Genomic DNA, 13,429 nt, shown 5'->3' with positions numbered 1-13,429 from the left:
GATTATAGAATAAAAGAAACAAAACTGAATAAGAACATTATTGCTGTTGTTATTGTAACCCCTCAAAACTGCAACGGCGCAGTGCGTTGCCATGGTGATACACGTGTAGGCGTAAATTGAGATAACATCGGGGTACGTAACTTGCATTGTTTCTTTAGAGGAGTCCTATCAATGAGGTTATTACATCGCTATTCAGGTAGAAAACCACTCTTAAACTTAAAATATGAAAGTGTTTGTAGTGTGACAGGATTTCTAACTGTCACTTATATCCCTGAAGAAGGTGTAGAAGACAGCGGGGAGCTATAGGGACTGTCGCTTGTGATACTTGTTGAAATGCATGTATGTTAGTTGTAATCGTACACAATAAACGATTACAATTCTATCATTCGCGCCTGACGATTTGGCAAATAAGACTATCAACGCCATCAGAGATATTAACTTTCAGGAACAAGTCATTTAACACTTTTTAATACAATCATCAATATACACGGTGATTATAGAAGTAAGAAATAAAAAAATTAAACTAAATTACAATATCATTGTTAAAATAAATGTGTGTATTATTTCTTCAAAGGAGCCTTATTATCAAGGAGGTAATGATATTCAGAAAACCAGTCTTAACCTTTTAAAATATGAAAGTGTCCGTAATATGACAGGATTTATATCTGTATTCATCGACAGGCATTCTGTTCTAAGTGTTACACTAACCCCAAAGGTTGAGGTGACAGTGGGGAGCTAAAGGGGCTGCCGCTTGTAGTATTTGTCGCAATGCATTCGTGTTAGTTAGAATCGTAAAGAATAAACATAAGAAAGAACAAACTCATCAAATTGTTCACTACATACGTTGCACAAATCTGAAATAAAAGGGATTATAACACACCTCATCCGCAGTCTGTATTCTAATTCGCCAATTGATAGTCACGTGGCATGTGTTCTTTATGTGCTGATCCACGTAAACGACGTCATCAGGCATCATTTGTCGGAACTGTTGCCTGCCAGGCATCAGTTCCGAAAAAATGATGCCCGCGGACGTCAAAAAAAACATTCGCGCATGCGCGAACTGGAATGTAAACAAAGATGTCGACTGCGGCCGAGCGAAACGATAGTCGAGAAATTTCTCGGTTTATCCTACTTTCTGCAGAAGAACTGAATCATTTTTACAAGCCAAATCAAACATACAAGCAGGGGTGTGACGTGGCGCGCGCGATACTCGTTGACATGCTCTGGTTTCCAACAAGGACTCGAAACGAACGAAAACGATAACCAAAGGTGCATTGAACGTTTTGCAGAAGTATTGCGACCCTGTCCGGAAAAACTTTTTTTGCCGAACCACTTCAACATATTACATCATTCATGCGACAAGTTTTGTGTATAGTACGTTCTTATGCATAACTACGGATGAGGTGTGTTATAAAACACATATTGACTGGCCATGCGGGCGACAGCATACGTCTTTAACCCCTCGGGCCTGTGAGTCATCCCCAAAAACAGACTGTTTCCCGAGGCCTAAGGTCTCGGGAAACAGTCTGTTTTTGGGGGTTACTCACAGTCCCTCGGGGTACAGACGTATGCTGTTGCCCTCATGGCCAGTCAATATGTGTATACTGTAATAAATTACGATATTTTCTTTGAGGTCAATCAACTGATTCAGCAAAATGCCATTTTATTCGCATTTATATACACTACAAGATCCGAGGTGCGAATTTTTTATAGACCGGATTATGAATTAGATGTGCATTTGAAAATTAAATGCTCTTTTAAATATATTAACTCGTGATTTTCAGTGGAAACTATAAATCTTGACAATGCACTCGCATTGGTATCGAGTGGCAACATCGTTTCCCGAATGCATCATTAGGTCACCTGGTCAACTGCCTGCAAAAGTTCATCGACCCGTTAAATCGTTCACAGGTGCAATTGGTGGGCGTGTTTGAGCAATGTAAATTATCGCCACTCGAGTAAAGTAGTCAAGATTCATAATATCTACAATATATTTATTGCCTGGATGTCGGCAGCCTTTACAAAGATAATTTGTTATATTATAATACTTGAAACAATGCTTTATTGGTTGAACTAAAGCGCATGTTATAGTCGAGTCAAGTTTTAGAAAATGGAAAACATACAGTAATGTTCAATGTACACCTTGAAATCATTCGGAACCCTATAAGGTCCGAAACCCAAAATAAACGCCTTATTAAAAAAATAACAAATAGGCACGTAAAAATGTACCTATGGATAGATTTATGAAATATTTTTATAAAGCAAGAGCAAAATTCTACAATCGCTAACATTAATTTGAGATCAGTAAATAATTGTAAATGTAAAAATTCATTGTAAATGTCACAGTTTATATTTGATCACGCTAGCTAATTCAATGATTATAAGTTGCACATCTTTCCCTCATTATCTCGTCATTGCAATTTTACTTTAGCATAGTTGAGGGTTAAAATACACTGTTTGAAAAGGAATTTCGTTTTCTGATGATGATGATGATGATGATGATGATGATGATGATGATGATGATTATGATGATTAAATGTTGATGTCAGATTATAGGTAACAAGCTTAATCAATAGCAAAAACAGATAACAAACAAAACACATTAAAAGCAAAGCCGTAGAGCATAACAGCTGAATTTCGAAATTTCCATTCTAGAGTTCAAACTTTTATACTCATATCTACCATACCACACTGGTAAAAGTTGTTCAGGTAGTATTGACATTTCCTTGTACTCGGGAAGTGTAGAAAACATAAAAAAATTGAAAATGTTTCAGAACATAGTGGGCAAAGCAAGCAGCTTTGTCACTTGTAACGTTAATGTGTCATCTTTTCGATGTCCAGCATCCAAAAAGAGCAATTATATATATCACAAAAATCTGGGATTTGAAAGTTTTTACGGGGAACTCCCAAATTCCTGTGCTTCCATTTAGTATTCCCACATAATGCATCTATGTACGCATGTTTGTTACGTCTTGATTATTCAGCGCCCTCAACGTATCGCCTGCTCCGACATTATTCCATCCAAAGGACTGTGTATGATTTGGATTGTACTCTTTTGACATTACCTAGTAGTGCTCTAATTCTGTGAAATATATATTGTAAACACAAAATGAAGCAATACCGTCCAACTCTAAGAGTTGAAAACCTAAAGCAAAAGACAACGATTTTATACGGCATTTGGCGTTTCCTCGTATGTAACCCTGAGATCGTTGCATTTATTTGTTGCTACAACTAAAGTACTTGCAAAAGTCACTACTCAGAGTCAAACGTATGGATATTTCACGAGATACATCATATGTGTGTGGCGTCTTCGGAAAATAACCATTCCGCCAACCAGCTTCTCTCCTCTACGGGTTACGCAAAATCTGTAGTTTGAAGACGAAATTCACTGACGGCGGCCCGGGGAATACTGAACGCCACGTTGCCAAGATCGACTTCGGCATCCATTAACTCAGAGTTGACTGCATCAGGATAGTCACGTTCGGGAACGCCTTTCTGTATGAACGATACCCAAAATGAATCAGATATATTGTGATATTTTTCTGTAATTCTGCAAGTTGATATGTGTCATATTTATATACAGGTGTACATTCCTGTGAATGTACAGTATAGAAGTAAGAGTACGTCAACCTGTGGGTGTGCTTTTCACTATATTCCATATTCATAATGCATATAGATATTTCACGCGACATACATTACAATCTTTTTAATTTTTGTCTCGCATATATTCTCATTAACCCGAATGTAAGCATAGCATGAATACTAACCATATGTGTAAAATTAGTGATAAATAATGCCCGCATGCTAATGATGTGACAGAGCGGACGTTGTCCAAACGCAACAAAAGTTGGAACCTTTCACATCGTCGTTCACGCCTAAACTCATGTTTCGTAACACCTAATAGAATGATAAAACATTTTTGCACAAGATCCTTCTTGAATGTCTATGCCCAGATATACCAAAAACATCATCACGTTATGTATGATCATATACTGCCGAACATAAATCCCCGATACCCCGATCAACAAACGGGAATGTTTTACTCACTCGTCTTTCTTGGTTGCCTGATTTCAGACCAGCCCTTGCTTGTGATTGATAGTATTTAGCGTTCGGATAGTCACGGTCAGGAAGGTCATCCTGAAATTTCTGTAACAGATTGAATTGTAAGAGGATCTTATTTTGAACTCTGTATCCTTCAGCAAATGTACCCCAACCATCATGCCTAGTATCGGTATATCCTGGTAAGCTCAACGTTATGATATAAGCGAATCGAGCCGCTTGAATCATAACTGCCTTTTATTTTACTTGGAAACTAATTAGGTGCGCCAATGGTCAGTCCTAACTTTTACATAATGGCCACAACCATATATTAGATAGCTGTTTGTGAGGTAAAACAAAATCTGGCATTAATAGTTGCATATTCATGCGCACCTAGCGGTTTATCTGCATATACTTCATTTGACTTACCCTTGCGAGATACAGCCTTTTAGCCTCGTCCCCAGTGGCGACGTAGGGGCGAATAAACGTATCGCCAGGGGCTAAGGGGTCGGCGGTCATCTGGCTATCCAAGTCGTGTGATATAAATGGAGCTGTTCTCTATCGAAAATAGTGAAAAACGGAAAGTGACATAATAGGAAAAAAATATGTTATAGTTTGTGAATGAACTTATTTCTTTATATTGCCTTGATAAAGACTTCCGTGTCACTCATGAGAAATTGACATGTGTGCATCCCTTGTTTCGTCGTCTTAATCGGATAGTTTGCTAGAAAAGGTCACCTTCTCCGCCAAATATACAAAACTAGTCTAAAAACAGTGGATTCAACTTCGCACATCTAAAATCTTGCACTGAATGAATCCAAAAAAAATCAAACTGTTCCGGATATCACACAGTAAAAATATGAGTAATAAATCAAGGATAAAAGTCTTGGCTTGGCATCGTCAAAACCCGACTCTGGTGACTTTCAAGGCCATCATCCTTGTGCGTGCTCGTACATGTATACTTCTTGTTAACAACGCTCGGCCCCGGGACTCTGAATTTCCGTCCGATGAAGGTCGCAAAGTTTAAAAAATCTATCTTTTTAGAAATATCAAATAACGAAGAAAACCACTTTTGAATGCTTGAAATCAATGTTGCTTTAATATATATATATAGCAATAACCCTCCACGAAGGCAAGTTTACACTCGATTTAGGTACAATTTGCTGTTTATGGCATTCGCCCAGTGGGTCTTGCAATTTGTCGTACAAAAGCTACAAGCGATGAATATCTTCAAATATGATAAATTTATCATAGTATTACGGAATATTACGAGCGCAAGGCCTTGCTGCTATTTTTGTTGTACCTGCCACCAGTGCGTTCTTTCATTGTCATTAAAATTGGTCGTCTGTACTTTTAATAATATATTACTATTTATTAATATATATGTTGAACAAAGAAATTTTAGAAAATATAACCGACGTAATATTATGTATCGAACAAACACATACCCCAGTTGAAATGTTTGTCAGGTGTCGCTCCAGTGAATCAATTTTCTCGTCTTCGACTCTTTCGTCAAAATGTGACGTAGCAGTCGAGGTGCGATTGTCCAGTTCGAAATCATTTCCGATCTCAGGGTCGGGATATATGCCACTGTCAAAACCATAGTTGTAATTGCCCGACCATTCATTGGTTCCACTGCCAAGGTCAATCAAAGGATGAACTGCAGGCGGAAAGTCGTCCATGACCGGCACTTTGGTGAGCTTTTCAGCAGTTCTGTACACGTGACAGCATTGCACAATAAACACGGTGACACTGATCAGCAGCAGTCCCGATAAAATGCCAAGTCCAACGGCAATTATCAAAAGGTGGTCCGAAGACATTTCTGAGAAGATGTAAAAAAGTGTTTGCAGTTCTTTAAAAATAATGGTGACACCAAGTCATATATCGCTGAGTGCGTGAATACATATGCATGTATGGATGGATGGATGGATGGATCTAGCTATCTACCTAGCTATCTATGTGTACTCATATCGTGGGAAATATACATACGCGTTTTTTTCTGTGTGTCTGTTGGTTGTTTGGTTGTTGCTCTGTTTCTATATCTCTTTGTATGCAACCATTGCATATTTTATGTACGCATGAGAGGTAAAACATCCCGTGTAAACTTACCCAAGATGTCATCTCTAATTAGTTCGCTACATTTTCGGGTAATTTGACCCGTGTTGCAAATGTCCGAATAATATGTATCAGTATCAGTATCAGTAACCAGTACATGACTGGTTATTTATTGTATTTCAAGGCCTCCGGCCCATATACATTACAACTCTCAACAAAAAGAAAGATGAAGTCATACATGGCTCTGGAATCAGCTATTTTACAAATTCTGATTTCTTTTGGAAAAAGCATAATAAACAAATTTACATAGATTAATTAAAATATCTGGCTGCTGAGTTCGCATAAGACTGTAAAACTTGTCGTAATTCACCTCAAAATGAAAATATGGAGGAAAATATTTTTGTCTCAGTTCTCTATAATAAGGGCAAATAAGAAGAAAATGATATTCATCTTCAACCTCTCTCAAGATACAAAACTTACAAACTCTGTCAATTAAATCAATATTATGGTGCCTCCCTTCTTCTATTGCCAATAACAAAGTGGAACATCGAAAACGAGCAAATGCGTTAATGTATTTTCTGTTACAAGTTAAAGATAAATATTTCTCAGTTTCCAGTAAACTTTTGAAACCTGAGTAAATACGCAATTTCGGTTTTTGGGAGATACCGTATTGCCATTGTTGCTTACAGACATCAGCTACTCGAGTACAAAATTCTGAAAGAAAAATCTTTTTGTCGCCAACTTCCTGAAATACCCAGGCATATCCAAAACCATAAGAAAAAAGAATGTTTTTCAAGGATGTTGCCCATGTGTGTCTCCCTAAATCATCGAGTCTAACTAGCATAAAATATGCATGTTTTGGAAGACGGTCCCTGGGCATTTCAAGAAGCTTCAACCAGTAGCTAACACAACGTTTCATCGTTGTTACAAATATGGGCAATCGCCCACATTCCCCAATCACTGCTTCACTAGTTGTATTGCTAGGAACTCCCATATATTGAGTACACCATTTTCTATGTACCCTTTCAAGTACATCATGACGTTGAAACCCCCAGATTTCCGCTCCGTAACATAAAATAGGAAGAATCATACTGTCGAAAAGCTTGAAGTGACAGTTCATTGGGAAGCTGCCAATCCTATATGAAGCCAGAGATATTATTTCATGGCTTTGCTGGCCTGATCAGCTAGGGTTGATACTGCCTTAGACCATGAATTTCGTGAGGAAAGTAGTAAACCGAGGTATTTATAATACGACACTACTTCTATTTCGGAGTTTTCAAAATGCCAGGTCTCAAAACGAGACTTATGACCACCTTTACGGAAAACAACAACTTTTGTTTTATCTAGGTTTACTGTCATTTGCCATTTTTTACAAAATTGTGCAAGAACATCGATAAGATGTTGAAGATTACTGACAGAGTCGGCAAATAAAACAATATCGTCAGCATAAAGAAGACAAAATAAATCATACATTTCTTGCGTTAATTGTACACCCAACTGGCCTGAATTCATCAACATTGAGTTAAGCTCTTCAATAAAGAAAGAAAACAGAATGGGACTTAAAATACAGCCTTGGCGTACGCCATTGGGACACTCAAAGTATTCTGACATGACATTTCCAGATCTTACACACGCTTTAACACTGCTATACATGGAGTGTAGAATGTTATACATTCTCCCTTTAACACCCAAAGATAATAATTTATACATTAACAAGGTGTGGTTAATCCGATCAAAGGCTTTTGAAAAGTCAATGAATAAGCAGTAGAATTTCCCCCTTCTGACACTTAAATATTTTTGAATTATGGCATGCAAACCAAATAAATTGTCAACTGTGCTGTGACCTTTGCGGAATCCTGCTTGACAATCAGACACTATATTCATTGATTCCGACCATCTAGTGAGCCTTGCATTTAGAATGGAAGTAAAAATTTTACCCAGTACATTTAACAAAGAGATGCCCCTATAGTTGTTCACATCATCCCTGGATCCCTTCTTAAAGAGGGGAATGACAATAGCACTGGACCATTCATTGGGAAAGTTTCCAGAATCAAAAATATAATTAAACAATTCAACTAAAAGTGGAAGAATTACATTAGCAGAGTACTGATAAAATTCACTTGGAATCCCATCGGGACCAGGTGACTTGCCATGTTTTAAACTATGTAAGGCACTTATGATTTCTTCTTCTGTGATAGGTGAGTTGATGACGTCATCGGAATGTAGATCAGTTTCCCCTAAAGGTACATAATTGTCAACTAAATCCTTAATAGAGTGATAAAAATCAATGTCACACTGATTACCATCTTGTGTGTTACATTGATTTTTTTTGTACAAATCACGAAAATAAGTATACCATGTATCCATGTCAATGTCATTACGAACAGAACCCTTTTTAATAATAACTGATTTTAGCACACTCCAGAACTCCTTGGAACCTTTGGAAGACGCTTCAATTAACCGTGTTTTGATGGAACGTTGATATTCACGTTTACTTTCACGACATGCCTGTTTGAAATTCCTTTTCGCCAATTTGTAACTGTCAAGGCTTGAAGTTGTGAGATTTTGTCTGAAATGAGACAACTTTTTATACATAACAGATTTTGCGGTTTTACAAGTCTCTCCAAACCGAGGTGGTTGTTTTTCAAACGTACGCCTATTGTGTTTACCACCGGGGGAGTAGCATTCACTACCCGCAATCTGGAGTGCTTCATTTAACTTTGCAATGGCGATACTTGCATTAGGCAGTGAAAACGTGGCTTCATCCAAATACATTTGGACATTTTCAGAAGCCAGACTTGGAAGGAATGCACTTTTACCTTGTTCAGACCATCGATAATGACCCTTTGTATTAACTGTGGAATTCAACACATTTGCATGGTCGGGCAAACTGAAAACTGATTGCTCTGTAGCCAGGTGACAAATAAGTGGGAAATGATCTAGATCTGATTCGGCCCTCAAAAGAACATCGAAATGTGTGAAATGTAATATGAAAAGTACAGAAGACATAATGAAATAATCAATGACACTGGCTCCATTTGCTGCAACACATGTAACATTCCCGTATTTGTCATTTGATAGCCTACCATTTACAATATGCATATCAAATTTTTTACAGATACCTACAAGTGTGTGACCAGCTTCATTTACAATACCATCTTTAGAATTATGTGGGCATTGAAAACTATCAGATGTATACTCTGTGCCCACAATAGGTAGATTTTGCAGAATCATCTAAAATAAAATCTGGCTCTGTTCCTGTCCTTGCATGAAAATCCCCAGTAACAATAAAGAAAGAATGTGGAAACAGACTTTTTTAAATTGGCAAGATAATTGCCCAGCTCATCAATGGTAGAAGCAGCATTTTGTGGTCGAATGTAACAGCACAGAAAAATAAATCTCTGTCAAAGGAAAACAAGGATTTATCAAAACACATTGAAATGCAATTGTCGAAATTGTTTTGAAGTCTACGAACTTTGCATACAATATTTTACGTATATATACAGAAACCCCACCGCTTGGTCGGCCTCTTTTGCTATGTCTCACGGCAGGGAACGAAAAAAGCTTGTAGTTATCTACGAATTGGAGTGAATCATGGCAAAGACAAAACGTTTCGACAAAACAACAAATATCAAACTGCTTGCACAGAGAAATAAATTCTACATTTGCTAACTTAGCTTTAAGACCTCTAACGTTCCAGGTAATAAATGACAACTCGGCGCGTTTTGGGCTTTGGCCAGTCTCCTAGCTGTGACTATCGTAATGGCGGACCTCGCGTTCTTCTACTTGCCTGGTAGCTTCATTCACTGTGTAAATCTTCTTCCGACCTTTCTCATCTGTGCAGACTAATTTGTCATATAATATGGTATATAATATGGTACTACTTGGTTGCTCTGTGTACTTATGTGTATTTGTTACAGAACAGATCTAGAGTCTTCCCACAGTTAGTCTTTCTTTATGCCACTTCGTATTTCTGTTAATTCATTTCACTAGTCCCGAAATCATGCGACCACCAATAAAACCTGACTGGCTATGAATCAACCCTCGATTCATTCTCTTCGTAATGCAAAACTAAAGACACCCACGAACGTTTAAGTATGTAGTACAATCATACTTCCACCTCACCTGAACAAAGCCTTCCTGGTCTGTCGCTTGGTTCTTCCGAATCGTCCTGATAATCACTCTTACACTGACAGGTAAAAGAACCATCGTCTTCGTCGATGCAACTGGCGTACTTGTGACAGTCATGCCTCCCAGGCAAGATACAAACCGAGTCTTCGAATTCTGTTATTACAAATATTAATTTCAAGTGAAGATTCCGCAGTTTTGACAGGCGGCAAATAAATGATCAACATATCGGCCTAAAGATAGGTAGCGATTTGCATTGAGAGTGACCAGGTGGTCAAAGACCCATGATTACTGAACGCTTTGCTTGAATACACATTTTGACCAAGCTAAAAGTCACATAGCTGATTTCGCACATTTTCATTTTTGTAGCAATTACAGACAGAGAGTCGCAGATTTACGCTCTTGAGGTTTTATTGGACCATTAAAGAAGAATGCCTTAATTTTTTGCAGCGACATAGAGACAAGAAGCCATGTTCGCTACTCGCGAAACTTGACTGTTGATACATAAAACACTAATGACCGACAAATAACTGAAAAAGAGGGCGAGGTTTGGCGCCAATTTACAATTTAGTCCAGTAACAAGCGTCGTGCATATAACGTCAATCGCGATGAGCCGAATATTTACATTCTGGCCGTCCATTCACCTATAGTGCAAAGTACCAACAGACGTTCAGTCATCACGGGTGCCAAAAAATTCATTTATGCCAATAGAAAAGACATCCCAGGAATATAGTTTCTTTGGAGTTTAACCTTACCTTTGACAGCTATATTTCCAAGTGTTAAATTCGAGAAGATGTTTGAGCGTATTGTTGCTTCTCCATCAAAGTGTGTTTGTAGGTCATCGGATGTGACGTTCGAGATATTTAAGAAAGAGCTGATGGTCTGGGCGTTTACACTGCCGGGGCTGAAGCTTACAACGACGGTGTTGATGTAACCCTCAACACCCGAAGGACCAGGTCCATCTGGAAAGAGACAGAAATACATACATATATATAGTTTAAATTGAGAGCAAACAACAAAATGTTGACTGGTACTGAAGTATAAATTACGTTTCTATTGGCTGAGCTATATGAGCATACAAATGCATACACGTGGCTGTAAGTAGTTCCGGTCACAGTGAAAATATAATTCATATTTTGACATGTTAAAATACGGGTTCATATCAATACTCATTCAAGAATGGGACAATGGTCATACAGTCATAGCATGAATGATAACATGACTAAATGTTTGACAGGTTACCCGTCTATGTACTTGCAAAGGTCTCAACATATTGCAGAAACGATGTTCAGAATGATGGGTTAATCCGTCAGGGGCAGCATCCAATCGATGATTGTCGTCAGATGTTACATGTTAATATGCCATTCTAACACCTGTTTAGTAAAAAGTTTACAAGGCGAAAGCAATATCTGTCCTGTCCTTCCGCTACGATTTTGAAAACGTTTCCCTTTCCCATTCTCCCTGCTTCATACTGTAAAATTCCACCGCCCTTTTGCCGCCACACAAATAATCTCTCCCACTGCGCCGATAGAGTTCTAAAAACTGAAATCGTGCCCACTGAAACCGATTTCTACTAATCCGCCCGCCGGACCTCTCATATATACCCGCCCGCCTATAATTTGGGGTAGTTCTTTTTGCATAAACTGTCTCATCGGCTGCGCCTGATCTCGTCCATTCCTTATACTTGCGTTTTGACATCTAAACCCCGATGAAACTTACTAGCATTAGAACCTGAATCTGTAGCCTAGTACGTTTACAAGTAAGCGACATAACTTTCAATTTCCTACTCTGTAAAACTCACAGATGCCAAGAATGTAAGTCAGTGATAAGAACTGTATTACCTTTTGATAATGGTTGCCTGAGTTCGAGAGCATTGATGAAAGCACTGTTATCATAGCACTAAATATTGATATGACAAACGACATTAACCTTGTTGTTGAGTTGTTGAGTAAGGAGGGGCAAATTAGAGAAATGCTATTACGATAGGTTCTCGCAGACCGAACCATTATGTTAACCCATCCCCCTCACTTCTGGAAGCGCAACCCGTCACGATGACAGAGTGAGAGCAAATACTTTTTCGTGAAATGAGTTCATCTTGCGACTTATACCGCTCACCATACTAATGATCAAATTCGCCAGTGACTTGAATTCATCGTTTTCAGGATCGTTGAGGGCATCACTGTATTCAGCTTCCATCCCGTTTATCTCCGTTATCGTGAAAGACACCTCATAAGAGTCCGTTACTGAGGAGGTAATAGAGAGAACCTTGAACATGTGTATGTATGTATGTATGTATGTATGTATGTATGTATGTATGTATGTATGTATGTATGTATGTATGTATGTATGTATGTATGTATGTATGTATGTATGTATGTATGTATGTATGTATGTATGTATGTATGTATGTATGTATGTATGTATGTATGTGTAATATATAACTACAAACCAATTACACTTGTTTGTGCATGTGTAACTAAGGAACTTGATATCCAGCGATTCCACAGTCAGTTAGGTCTACACACAAACGCACTTACATTATGTATAATCGTACATTCATTTGCATGCACAAAGTGACATCTACACACAATTCTTATGCATTTAGTGACTTTATAGCCAGAATACTTGTTCTTACAAGTTAAATGCGATGATAAAACACTGGGAGGTTCATAAATTTGTCTTGACCATTAATATGATTTATTGCTTTATGTTTTAGGAAAAAATGGGCAAAATTATTGAAAAACATTATTTGTCTTTACTGAATTTCGATAGGAATACATATCGTCCGCATTTCTCCAATAACTTTTCAAAGCAGGCGTAATATTTAAAAAATCAACCGAAATCGGACAATATTAGTAAAAATCGTTTACTTACGCACGCATTCGTTGCCCAGTCTACGTCTGTGAGATTTGCAATCACAGAAATAGGTATCTCCTCTTTCCACACAATTCTCTGTGTCGATATCACATGCATCACGGCTGCATTTATGTGGACGTCCTCGAGAAAATACAAAAAGTAGGATTTGAAAATACAAAAAGTAGGATTTACGTTGATAGAGAGATAGTAGACTTTAATATCTACTGAGCTGTCACAACGTAAGTGCGGACGAATAGGGGACGCCTGAATAAAGTCGTGCTAAGACAGATACACGCAAGCACCCTGGTGCACACTACCTTACCTTATTTGATCTCCATGTAATTATAAATCG

General features: G+C 38.0%; 1 protein-coding gene across 1 annotated transcript; it reads right to left on the bottom strand.

The window, feature by feature from the left end:
• Nucleotides 1-3,242: 3,242 nt before the first annotated feature.
• On the bottom strand, nucleotides 3,243-12,417 carry LOC139117618 (uncharacterized). The gene is made up of 8 exons (XM_070680858.1): nucleotides 12,337-12,417; nucleotides 12,063-12,120; nucleotides 10,977-11,183; nucleotides 10,219-10,377; nucleotides 5,487-5,860; nucleotides 4,468-4,596; nucleotides 4,048-4,146; nucleotides 3,243-3,495 (listed from the first exon to the last, which is right to left on the bottom strand). The coding sequence occupies exons 1-8, from the start codon at nucleotides 12,415-12,417 to the stop codon at nucleotides 3,355-3,357; spliced, it is 1,248 nt and encodes a 415-aa protein (XP_070536959.1). The 3' UTR covers nucleotides 3,243-3,354.
• Nucleotides 12,418-13,429: the final 1,012 nt, after the last annotated feature.

This window comes from Ptychodera flava, chromosome 18, assembly GCF_041260155.1.
Source record: "Ptychodera flava strain L36383 chromosome 18, AS_Pfla_20210202, whole genome shotgun sequence".
Taxonomy (NCBI): domain Eukaryota; kingdom Metazoa; phylum Hemichordata; class Enteropneusta; family Ptychoderidae; genus Ptychodera; species Ptychodera flava.
Note: the sequence above shows the minus strand (reverse complement) of the source record. Positions and strands in the feature narration are given on the sequence as shown.

Bases quoted from the DNA above. Each gene is read 5' to 3' on its own strand.
- LOC139117618 (XM_070680858.1), bottom strand. From the start codon at position 12,417: ATGGAAGCTGAATACAGTGATGCCCTCAACGATCCTGAAAACGATGAA. The intron at 10,378-10,976 runs GTAAGGTTAAAC...TTGTAATAACAG, and splicing joins TGGAAATATAGCTGTCAAAG to AATTCGAAGACTCGGTTTGT. The intron at 4,147-4,467 runs GTAAGTCAAATG...AATCTGTTACAG, and splicing joins AAAGGCTGTATCTCGCAAGG to AAATTTCAGGATGACCTTCC.